This window comes from Lepidochelys olivacea (assembly GCF_965140295.1).
Source record: "Lepidochelys olivacea isolate rLepOli2 genome assembly, chromosome: 13".
Taxonomy (NCBI): Eukaryota; Metazoa; Chordata; order Testudines; family Cheloniidae; genus Lepidochelys; species Lepidochelys olivacea.
The window spans coordinates 41703832-41716287 of NC_140423.1; the positions used below are offsets into that span (position 1 = coordinate 41703832).

General features: G+C 47.6%; 1 protein-coding gene across 1 annotated transcript; it reads right to left on the reverse strand.

Moving 5' to 3' along the window:
- Positions 1 to 4204: 4204 nt before the first annotated feature.
- On the reverse strand, positions 4205 to 7915 carry LOC311529961 (olfactory receptor 10D3-like; the record flags this gene model as incomplete). The annotated part of the gene is made up of 2 exons (XM_084646238.1): positions 4205 to 5150; positions 7884 to 7915. The coding sequence occupies 2 exons, from the start codon at positions 7913 to 7915 to the stop codon at positions 4205 to 4207; spliced, it is 978 nt and encodes a 325-aa protein (XP_084502364.1).
- Positions 7916 to 12456: the final 4541 nt, after the last annotated feature.

A 12456-nucleotide genomic window follows, 5' to 3' on the forward strand; every position in this document is an offset into this window, starting at 1 on the left:
TAAAAAACAATTGGGCAGTATTATTTTCATAGAGTTTGTCTATAAAGGTCCATTAGTCTGATCTCCTGTATATCTATATCACAGACCTTTAAATGTCATCCAATTACTCATGTATTGACCCTAATAACCTGTGTTTGCCTAAAGTGTCTTCAAAGGATCACAGAATCACAGACATGTGGGGCTGGAATTCATCTATGTCTCATCCATCCCCCTGTACTGTGGCAGGACAAACCTAGATCATCCCTGACTGGTGTATGTCCAACCTGGTCTTATAAACTTCCATTGATGGGGATTCCATAACCTCCCTTGGAAGCTTATTCCAGCCCTTAACTACCCTTAGCTTTTGAAAGTTTTCTCTACTATCTAATCTAAATCTCCCTTCCTGCATATTTAGCCCATTGTTTCTTGTCCTACTATCAGTGGACATGGACAACAATGATCACTGTCCTCTTTGTAACAGCCCCATATACCTGAAGACTGTTATCAAGTCCGTTTTCTTTCCTCCTCCCCCCTCCCCCCCTGCCCCTCGTGCAAGTCTTCTTTTCTTAAAACCAACCAGACCCAGTTTATTAGTTTTTCCTCATAGGTCAGGTTTTCTAAATCTTATCATTTTTGTTGCTCTCCTCTGGACTCTTTCCAATTTGTCCTCAGCTTTCTAAAAGAGCAGCACCCAGAACTGGACATAGTACTCCAGCTGAGGCCTCACCAATGCTGAGTAAAGTGGGAATCACTTCCCAGCTCTTACATACAACACTCTGTTAATGCACCCCAGAATTGTATTAGACTTTTTCACAACTGCATCACATTATTGGCTAATATTCAACTTGTGATCCCCAATGATCCCCAGATCTTTTTCAGCACTGCAGCCACCTAAGTAGATATTCCTCATTTTGTAGCTGTGCATTCAATTATTTTCCTTCCTAAATGAAGTACATTGGTGTCTTTACTGACTTTCATCTTGCTGATTTCAGACCAATCTCTAATTTGTCAAGGTCATTTTGAATTTTAAGCCTGTCCTCCAAAGCACTTACAAACTCTTTCAGCTTGGCGTCATCTGCAAATTTTATAAGCACACGCTCCATTCCATTATCCACATAATTAAATTGAATATTACTGGACCCAGGACTGACCCTCGTGGGACCCCACTAGATACACCCTCCCAGTCTGACAGAAAACTATTGATAACTACTCTTTGAATATAGTCTTTCAACCAGTTTTGCACCCACTTTATAGCACTTTCCTGTAGACCAGGTTTCCCTAGTTTGCTTATAAGAAAGAATCATAGAATCATAGAATATCAGGGTTGGAAGGGACCTCAGGAGGTCATCTAGTCCAACCCCCTGCTCAAAATCAGGACCCATAGCCAATTAAATCATCCCAGCCAGTGCTTTGTCAAGCCTGACCTTAAAAACTTCTAAGGAAGGAGATTCCACCACTTCCCTAAGCAACGCATTCCAGTGTTTCACCACCCTCCTAGTGAAAAAGGTTTTCCTAATATCCAACCTAAACCTCCCCCACTGCAACTTGAGACCATTACTCCTTGTCCTGTTCTCTTCCACCACTGAGAATAGTCTAGAACCATCCTCTCTGGAACCACCTCTCAGGGAGTTGAAAGCAGCTATCAAATCCCCCCTCATTCATCTCTTCCGCAGACTAAACAATCCCAGTTCCCTCAGCCTCTCCTCATAAGTCATGTGTTCCAGACCCCTAATCATTTTTGTTGCCCTTCGCTGGACTCTTTCCAATTTATCCACATCCTTCTTGTCGTGTGGGGCCCAAAACTGGACACAGTACTCCAGATGAGGACTCACCAATGTCGAATAGAGGGGGACGATCATTAGCAGTCCCTCCCGGCCATACTGTACGACCCCAGACAGGAATCATAGAATCATGAATCATAGAATCATAGAATATCAGGGTTGGAAGGGACCCCAGAAGGTCATCTAGTCCAACCCCCTGCTCAAAGCAGGACCAATTCCCAGTTAAATCATTCCCAGGAGATGCAGAGTTTTTCAAATATTGTGTGCAGTTTTTCTTTTTTTTTCTGCAGAATTTTAATTTTTTTTGCACAGAATTCCCCCAGGAGTAGATCATAGCACCATTGTTCTGGGTGCCACTCAGACAGAGTGACAGAGAATCAGCCTTCATTAACTAACCCAAGCAGCGGAAATGTTATCAATGCCAGCCCTCCTCTTGTCATTGGGATGAACATCGCTCTGCATCTTTCTGGGTCTTGGGCATGTTCTCTTACCCTCCCCTTTGCACAGTCAGGTTTCAGGAGAAAGGGTCTTTACAGCATTATGGCTGATTTAACTGAACCAAAGCTGCTCCGTCACTAGCTAGCTAAGCAGAATAGACTCAAGCCTCGTCTTGCATCTCTACTGTGCATCTACCCTAAGAGGCTGGCGGGGGTTAGCTACATCGCTGGGAAGCTCTGTAGTGTGGACAAATCCATAGACACCACACAGAGAGGGATATGAGAAAGACAGGGCTGGATTAGGGGGTTTCCAGCAATGATCTCATCAATCCATTTGCTGGTGTCCCAGCACCGCAGTTTTAATAAGGCTCCTTGCAATTTCTCTAGTCGCGATCATTTCCTGCTCTTCCTCTGGTAGGCGTCTTACTTGGGAGCCAGGATGAAGAGGCAGAAGCAGATGGTATAATTAATCTCTGTAGATCTGTTATCCCCAGCCCAGTCAGAGTATCCCACAGGGTGCAATGGCCACTAGGATTAATTAAAATGTCGATATTTCTAATGAGTACCTAGGCTGTTCCTTCTCATTGCACTGGGAGCCAGGCTCAGAAGTTACTCTTGACTGCTTTAGCTGAGTTCCATGTGTCATTACCATGAACACCAGAGCCGGAACTGCATTTGACTATTTTAATTTGTATTATCACTATTGTTATAGTAGAATTATGGTAGGACCTACAGTCTGGAACTGAGACATGGGTCCCTTTGTGCAACATGCAGCGCAGATACATAGACACAGTTCCCACCTGAATGCGATCCACATTTCATAGCTGAGAGTGACAGAGGATTTAATTATCCACGTGTAACGCCAAGAGACCTGGGTCACAGGCAGGATTGAACCTGGGAACCTTTGGAGCTAAAGGCATGAGCCTCTACCACATGAGCTAAAAGTCAACTGGCACTTAGCTAAGTCTGTAAAGCAGCCTCACCAATCTCTCTCTCTCAGTGGTCTCAGTAGCTCTAGGTTACACATGTATAATGGATGGGGAAACTGAGGCACAAAGCAATGTAGTGAGTTACTTAAGGTCAAATACAGAATCTTCTATGGAGCCTGTACTGGAACCTAGATATCCTGTGTCCCAGGCCTTTGTCGTAACTGTAAGATAATGGTTTGCAAATAATTCCCATGGGCTCTTTAAATGTAGGTATGTTGAATTGATACAGTTTTCAATTACAAGATACTATAGCCACCGGCTCTCTTGGCGTCTCCCTCTATGGCCGCCCAGTGCCCATGGTTTGGAGGTCAATGGAGCTTTCCCATTATTCATCAGAAGCTACAGTGGTTTTAAAAATCAATGTACACATTTTGTGCACTGATCTCCCGTTCCAGGTTGTCTTTTCTCAGGCACCATAAGTCTGGATTTGTGGCATTTTAATGCAGCTAAACATATGCGTGTACATCTGGGAACAAAGAATCGAGGCTGTGCTTACAGGATGGGGGCCACTCTCCTGAGGAGCAGCAACTCTGAAAAAGATTTGGGGATCATGGTGAAGAATTAGCTGAATGTGAGCCCCCAGTGTGATGCTGTGGCCAGAAGACCTAATGTGACCCTGGGATATATAATGGAGCAATCTCTAGTATGAACAGAGAGGTGATTTTACCATTGGTGTGACCGCTGATGGTACACTCTGTCCAGTTCTAGTGTTCACAATTCCAGACAGGTGTTGACACATTGGAGAGGAATCAGAGAAGAGCCATGAGAATAATTGAAGGAGTAGAAAACCTGCTTTATAATGATGGACTTAAAGAGTTCGAGCTCTGTAGAGCTGTGTAATAAGGCCAAGATTTTCAACGTCCTCTTCAAGGTTTGAATCTCCAATTTCTACTAACTGTAGTGCAGACTGATTGTGCCTGTCGCTTAGGCAGCTTTGAAAATGTCAGCCTCACAGCATGTCAAAGACAGCTCGGTATTTCCAAGCAGACCCATATGCTATGCCTGCAGCTGCCGCATATCAACGTGCAGGCGTTTGACCCCCTCTCAGTTTTCTCAGAGCCGCTTTCACCTCCTTGTTCCTCAGCGTGTAGATGGCTGGGTTCAGCATGGGCGTGACCACGTTGCCGAAGATCTGCACAGGGGTCACCAGCACTTTGCTCAGCTGGGGCTGTGTGCAGACCAGGGCGCAGGGCCCGAAGAACAGCGTCACCACCGCCAGATGCGAGGCGCAAGTGGAGGCTGCTTTGCGCCGCCCTTCGGCCGAGTTTATCTTCAGGACGGAATAGACGATCCTGACGTAGGATGCAAGGATGAGGAGGAAGCAGGTCGTGGGCACCATGCCAGTGTTGGTGAAAGTCACGGTCTCGATGATGTATGTGTCTGCACAGGCCAGCTTGACCACCGGGAAGATGTCGCAGAAGAAATAGTCCACCACATTGGACCCGCAGTAGGGCAGCGTGAAGGTCAGGCTGGTGAGGATGGTGGCGTGGAAGGAGCTGGTGATCCAGGTGCCGGCGGCCAGGAGGGCGCACACCCTCCGGTTCATGATGAGCAGGTAGCGCAGGGGGTGGCAGATGGCCACGTACCGGTCGTAGGCCATGACGGTGTAGAGCAGGCACTCGGTGCTGCCCAGGAAGTGGCAGAAGAAGACCTGGGACATGCACCCGCCCAGAGAGATGGTTCTATTCTTGGCCCAGAGGTTGGCCAGGAATTTAGGGGTGCTGATGGAGGAAAAACCGATGTCCAGCACGGAGAGGTTGCAGAGGAAGAAATACATGGGGGTGTGCAGACGGGGGTCAGCGAGGATGGCTAATAAGATAAGCAGGTTGCCCAGCAGGGTGCAGAGGTAGAAGGCTAAGAAGGTGACGAAGAGGATGGTCTGGAGGCCATCAGTGTTGGGGATCCCTAAGAGGATGAAATGAGTCACCGCAGTGTGGTTGACCCGCCCCACGGAGGACTCATTCCTGGGGTAGGGGAGAGAAATAACGCCAGTGAGTTACTGAAACCAAAAGACCTGTCATCCTAGAGCTGCAATGCTCACCCTTCCTTCCACAGCCTCCATGACGCACAGTCATTCGGAGTGGTGTATATTTCTATCATTGTAATGCCACTTGCGGTCAGGGTCTCACTGTGCTGGTGCTGAACATGGAAAGAGCAAATGTCTGGCTTGAAGATCCTACAGTTCAGAGAGGAACAAAGGGGACGTATTTTCTATTCTATTCTAGTCCATTCCAGTTTCTTTTCCTCTTTCCTGTTGTCATAAATATAAAGGGAAGGATAAACCCCTTTAAAATCCCTCTGGCCAGAGAAAAAAAAATCCTTTCACCTGTAAAGGGTTAAGAAGCTAAAGGTAACCTCACATGCACCTGACCAAAATGACCAATGAGAAGACAAGATACTTTCAAAAGCTGGGAGGAGAGAGAGAAACAAAGGGTCTGTGTGTCTGTCTATATGCTGTTTCTGCCGGGGATAGACCAGGAATGGAGTCTTAGAACATTTAGTAAGTAATCTAGCTAGGTATGTGTTAGATTATGATTTCTTTAAATGGCTGAGAAAAGAATTGTGCTGAATAGAATAACTATTTCTGTCTGTGTATCTTTTTTGTAACTTAAGGTTTTGCCTAGAGGGATTCTCTATGTTTTGAATCTAATTACCCTGTAAGTTATCTACCATCCTGATTTTACAGAGGTGATTTCTATTTACTTCTATTTCTATTAAAAGTCTTCTTGTAAGAAAACAGAATGCTTTTTCATTGTTCTCAAATCCAAGGGTTTGGGTCTGTGGTCACCTATGCAAATTGTTGAGGCTTTTTATCCAACGTTTCCCTGGAAAGGGGGGGTGCAAGTGTTGGGAGGATTGTTCATTGTTCTTAAGATCCAAGGGTCTGGGTCTGTAGTCACCTAGGCAAATTGGTGAGGCTTTTAACCAAACCTTGTCCAGGAAGTGGGGTGCAAAGTTTTGGGAAGTATTTTGGGGGGAAAGACGTGTCCAAACAGCTCTTCCCCAGTAACAATTTTTTGTTTGGTGGTGGTAGCGGCCAATCCAAGGACAAAGGGTGGAATATTTTGTACCTTGGGGAAGTTTTGACCTAAGCTGGTAAAGATAAGCTTAGGAGGTTTCTCATGCAGGTCCCCACATCTGTACCCTAGCGTTCAGAGTGGGGAAGGAACCTTGACACCTGTCCTATTCCAATGTCTTCAATTCTGTTCTGTCTAAGCCCTTTCCCCACCCCTGTCACCACAGTACCTTTGAGCCTTCCTTTTGAGGCTAGCATTTGTCATATATAGTTTGGTCTCTCCCTCGTGCTCTCCGCAGAGGGATAGCCGTGTGTGCAGTGGAGTGATTGTTTTGGTAGGGTTTTGTTGTTATAAATGCACTGGCTGCTATGTGTTTGTGTTAAGGAAGAGGACGAGGATGGAAATTACAAACCAATGAATGTGGTGAAGAATTGCCTCAGCTTTGTTAATGATGTGAATTGTTGGGGAGGGTGTTATTGGGATTAGCGAGAGCAGGAAAAGGAAAGAAGAAGGGGAATAGTCATAGCCAGAGGTGCTGGAACTCGGGCTGCTGGGCGGGGGGCAGCTCCTCCCTTGACATGGTTACCATCATATCCAGGGTTCACAGTTTGGTTCAATTTCTCAGCACCCCCACTACACAAATTGTTCCTCAGCACCCATGGCCATAGCTTGTCTCTGCTCGGCCGTGATCAGCAGGCTCGGCTGTGTGGATAACATGCCAGAGGGATTTTTAAGGTGAGATTTAAAGGACAATAACAAAGAGCCTGTTTGGGTTTTGCCAGGGAGTTTTCCCTGTGCAGGAGAGGCAGAGCTGAAGGGGAAACGCTGGCAGGGTGGGGATATAACACATGGAGAGAGGGAGATAAAGGATAGATACACCATAGACAGACAGACAGGCAGGCAGGTACTGCACGGAGAAGGATGGATAAACGGTGGATCGATTTCTCTCTAAAGAAAATATTTGGCTGACGTCATCTCCCTCTGTGCGAGACAGAGACTGACAGATTCAGAGACAGGCAGAGACCGAGGGACCGAGAGAGAAGAACTTTACCAAAGTAGGAGTCTTACACTGGCTGCATTGGGAAAGGCCGATCCAGCTGCCTGGAATTCTTCCTTTCTGTCCCCGGCCGTGATTCCTATGTAGCACCATCCAGCTTTCTTATCCCAAATGGCCCATCGCCCAGGAGAGGTGCACAGCCTGGGCTCTTGGTATCCAACTTGGAGACCTAATCCGCTCCGAAGCTAGGCAGGGCTGCCTGCAGCGTATCACCCCACACTGCCGCTGAGCCCCACAGCTTCCAGCCTCCTTATGGCTCTCCGTGGTCGTTAAATCCCCTTCGGGACCAGGGCTCTGAATCCCCACCAGGCTCCCAGACTGAGACCGCAACAGAGTCGCCAATTAATGGAGATTTTGCATCATTTGAGAGAACGCTCATAGACCCCTGGGACCAACCCTCCGCGGGCATCAGTAAGTGTAGCGCCATGGAACTGAAAAGGCCAGATCCCCAGCTCCACCAGGGTCCAGATTCTGCTCTCGCTCCCCCTGACCTGACTCCTGGGAAACTCCATTGGATTCCCTGGGGCTGTTTCCTCTCTCAGCCACACACCCTGGTGTAAATCAGGAGTAATGCCATTGGACTGAAGGGAGCTGCGTAGATTTCTACCAGCTGAGAATCTAACCCAGACATTGTGACGGGGGAGGGGATGTTCATGTTCGTCTAGGCTCTCCTGCGATGTGACACAAGGCAGAGAATTCCCCCCAGGGTGTGAAATAGGTGTAAACTGGGCCAGAGGTTCATCTGGAGGCCTCTGAAGCCAACAGAGCTTTGTCCTTGGTTTGTATCCCCTGCTGTTCCCCTGCCCCCTTCTCTGTGTCTCTGTGTGCACAAGATTGTATCCATGCACTGGTGAAATTCACCCCTGAAATTCATAGATAGCCACATACTGTATGAATACAACCCTGTGCAGACAGAGGGCAGCATACGTCCTGTGCACCAGTTCTCATCACTTTTTGCAGTACAGTAGAGACTCCAAGAGGAGCATTGAGTTATTTTTGGCAGCACAGTACAGCAGCCCCCAACTCCAGCAAGATCCTGGTACTGTTGTTCTGGGTGCAGCTCAGACACAGAGTGAGGCAGACTCTGCCTTTCAGGTTAATCTAAATTAACCCAAACATAGGAAGGATTTTCTATGCCATCCCTCCTCTTCTCATTGGGTTGAATGTCACTCTGCATCTTTCTGGGCCTCGCGTGTGTTCTCTTACCCTCTGTAACAAAGCTGGTTCTGGCGGGACCACACGGAGAGTGCCAATTCAGGACAAACTCCTTCAAGCAGGGCTGTTACAGCCCAAGACTGGGGTTTTTCCACCTCTAAGGCAAACCAAACCAGACAGACAGAGCAGACTTTGGTCTCACCCCAGTGGCTAACCACAAGTCACACAAGCAATTCCCTTCGACACTCCCGTTTCCCAGTATCACCACCAGTGCCACTTGTTATGGGGACAGATGGTTAGGAAAACCAATACCCCAGTAAAAGAAGAAAGGTTCTCTCAATCCCAAAGGACCAAGCCCCAGACCCAGGTCAATATACAAGTTAGATCTTACCCACAAATCACGCTGTTGCCAATCCTTTAGAATCTAAAATCTAAAGGTTTATCCATAAAAGGAAAAAGATAGAGATGAGAGCTAGAATGGGTTAAATGGAATCAATTACATACAGTCATGGCAAAGTTATTGGTTCAGGCTTGTCGCAGAGGTGGAATAGGCTGCAGGTTCAGATCAAGTCTCTGGAGAGCATCCCCAGCTGGGATGGGTCTTTCATTCCTTGGTTCAAAGCTTCAGGGTAGCAAAGTCCCTCCAGAGGTAGGAAGCAGGACTGAAGACAAGATGGAGAAGCTGCAGCAGCTTTTTATATTCTCTTGCCGTGTGGTCTTTCTTCTTTTGTCCCAAGGACAAGCTGCCCATCACATGGCCTGGAAAACCCTCAGAGTTCTGTCCATAGACATGTCCCTGCATGCCTTGCTGAGTCGCAAGGCATATCTGCCTTCTCTCAATGGGTCAGTTGAATAGCTGATGGTCCTTAATGGGCCATCCAGCAGGCTAGGCAGAGCTGACGTCACATTGTCTGGGGTGTCCCCCAGAAGCACAGCACAAGTTTGAAATACAGACAGTACAGAGCCAATACTTACAACTTTAAATAGAAAAATGATACATGCATACAGATAGCATAATCATAATGACCAAACCATAACCTTGTCTTAGACACCTTATTTGACTCCCTTTATGCAAGATTTGGTGCCACTACAGGACCTTGGTTGCAACAATGTTCTATACGGTCCCAGTTCAAGTCAATAACATCAGACCCTCCCCTTTGCATAGTCCGGGTTCGGAGGAAGGGCCTTTAGAGGATTATGGCTGATTTAACGGAACCAAAGCTGCTCCTTCACTAGCCAGGTAAATGGAATAGACACAAGCCTCGTCTTGTACCTCTACTGTGCATCTACACTAAGGGGCTGGTGGGGGTTGGCTACATCGCTGGGAAGCTCTGTAGCGTGGACAAATCCACAGACCCCTGCACAGAGAGGGATGTGAGAGAGACAGGGCTGGATTAGGGGGGTTCCAGCAATTACCTCCTCCATCCATTTGCTATAGCCCAGCACTGCAGTTTTAATAAGGCCTCTTGTGATTCCTCTAGTCGCGATCATTTCCTGCTCCACCTCGGGTGGGCGTCTTACTTGGGAGCCAGGATGAAGAGGCAGAAGGCAGAGGGTATAATTATTCTCTGTAGAAGTGTTATCCCCAGCCCAGTCAGAGCATCCCACGGGGTGTAATGGCCCCTGGGATCAATTAAAATGTCTACATTTCTAATGAGCCCCCAGGCTGGGCCTTCTCACTGCGCTGGAAGCCAGGCTCAGAATTTACTCTTGACTGCATCAGCTGGGTTCTGTGTGTCTTTGCCACGTACCCCGGAGCTGGATCTGCATTTGACTATTTTAATTTCTATTATCAGTAGTATTATCATGGGTATTATGGTAGGACCTACATTTTGGAACTGAGGCGTAGGCTGCTTTGTGCCACACCCAGCAAAGACAGATAGAAACAGTCCCCAACTGAATGTGATACACATTTCATCGCTGCGAGTGACCAACGATTTAATTTTTCATGTATAACAGATGGGGAAACTGAGGCACGAAGAGATTTAGTGAATTACTTAAGGTCAAATACAGAGTCTACTATAGAGCCTGTACTGGAACGCAGATCTCCAGTGTCCCAAGCCTTTGTCTTGGCCACAAGATAATGGTTGGCAACTAATTCCCATGGACTCTTTAAATGTAAGTCTGTTGAATTGATACAGATCTCAGTTACAAAATTTTATAGCCACCTGCTTTCCCTGCTTCTCCCTCTACGGCCATCCAGTTTTCGACCAGAACGCCCAGTCGAAAAGCGGTCCTGGCAGTTCCCGTGAGCACCCAGGGGGCTCCGGGCGAAGGCAGGCTCCCTGCTTGCCTGAGCTCTGCATGGCTGCTGGAAATGGCCACCAGGTCCTTGTGTAAGCTCCATGCACAGGGAAGCTCCATGCACAGCCCCCGCCCCTAGTGCCAGTTCCACAGCTCCCATTGGCCATGAACTGCAACCAATGGGAGCTGCAGGGGCAGTGCCTTTGGGTGTGAGGGCAGCACGCAGAGCCTCCCTCACTGTCCATGCACCTAGAGCCTGTGTCTTCCTCCTGGGATCCGTGGCAAGCGCTGCCGAGACCCCACACCCCAAACCCATCCTGCACCCCAACTTCCTGCCCCAAACTCCCCATCCCCAACTCCACCCCAGATCCCAGACACCCAGCCAGAGCCCTCACTCCCCCACACACACTCCAACCCCCTGTCCAAGCCTGGAGACCCCTCCTGCACCCCAAACCCCGCATCTCTGGTCCCACCTGAGTGTCCACACCCCCAGAGAGAGTCCTCATCCCCTGACAAGTTTCCTCCCCCACTCTGAACTCTAGGGTACAGATGTGAGGACCTGCATGAAAGACCCCCTAAGCTTATTCTTACCAGCTAGGTTAAAAACTTCCCCAAGGTACAAACTTTGCCTTGGCCTTGAACCGTATGCTGCCACCACCAAGCGTGTTAACAAAGAACAGGGAAAGAGCCCACTTGGAGATGTCTTCCCCCAAAATATCCCCCCCAAGCCCTACATCCCCTTTCCTGGGGAAGGCTTGATAATAATATCCTCACCAATTGGTACAGGTGAACACAGACCCAAACCCTTGGATCTTAAGAACAATGAAAAATCAGGTTCTTAAAAGAAGAATTTTATTTAAAGAAAAGGTAAAAGAATCACCTCTGTAAAATCAGGATGGTAAATACCTTACAGGGTAATCAGATTCAAAACATAGAGAATCCCTCTAGGCAAAATCGTAAGTTACAAAAAGACAAAAAAACAGGAAGATACATTCCCTCCAGCACAGCTTATTTTACAAGCCATTAAACAAAAGAAAATCTAATGCATTTTCTACCTAGATTACTTGCTAACTTTACAGGAGTTGTAAGGCTGCATTCCTGATCTGTTCCTGGCAAAAGCATCACACAGACAGACAGACGGTTTGCTCTCCCCCCCTCCAGATTTGAAAGTATCTTGTCCCCTCATTGGTCATTTTGGTCAGGTGCCAGCGAGGTTATCCTAGCTTCTTGACTTCCTGGCTTGGAAGTCAATGGAGTTTTCCCATTGTCCATCAGAATGTACTTTGTTTTTTAAAATCAATGTTAAAGGTTAAAATCAAGGTTAAATCCCATGGCCTAGGAGTTAGTGATTGTGACAGGTTGTCCCCCGCTCCAGAGTGCCACCTGATGGGGTACCACTGAGCCTGCCAGTTCCACCAGCCTGGGCTCCGTTACACTGTCTTGCTGAGCCAGGCCCTCAAACCTCCTCAAGCGCACACACAGGTAGGGACACATCCAGCTGCAGAAAGACACAGACACTGAAATCAGCTCTGCGTGGGAATATTCAGCTAGGGAATTGCCAGCACCCAAGTTCACACCCCCTCTGGTATGTAAACGCAAAATGGTTTTGTCTTGTGCTGCACAGAGAACTGTACAGCATAAGCTCATGAAATCCACTCCCTCCCTCAATGTGGAGGAAGATATGCACACTCCCCCCACCCGCCCACCCTGGTGTTATGAATTCCACAAACTGGTTTTAGAGAAAGCAAAAATACGTTTATTAACCACAGAAGATATATTTTAAGTGATTAAATGGGA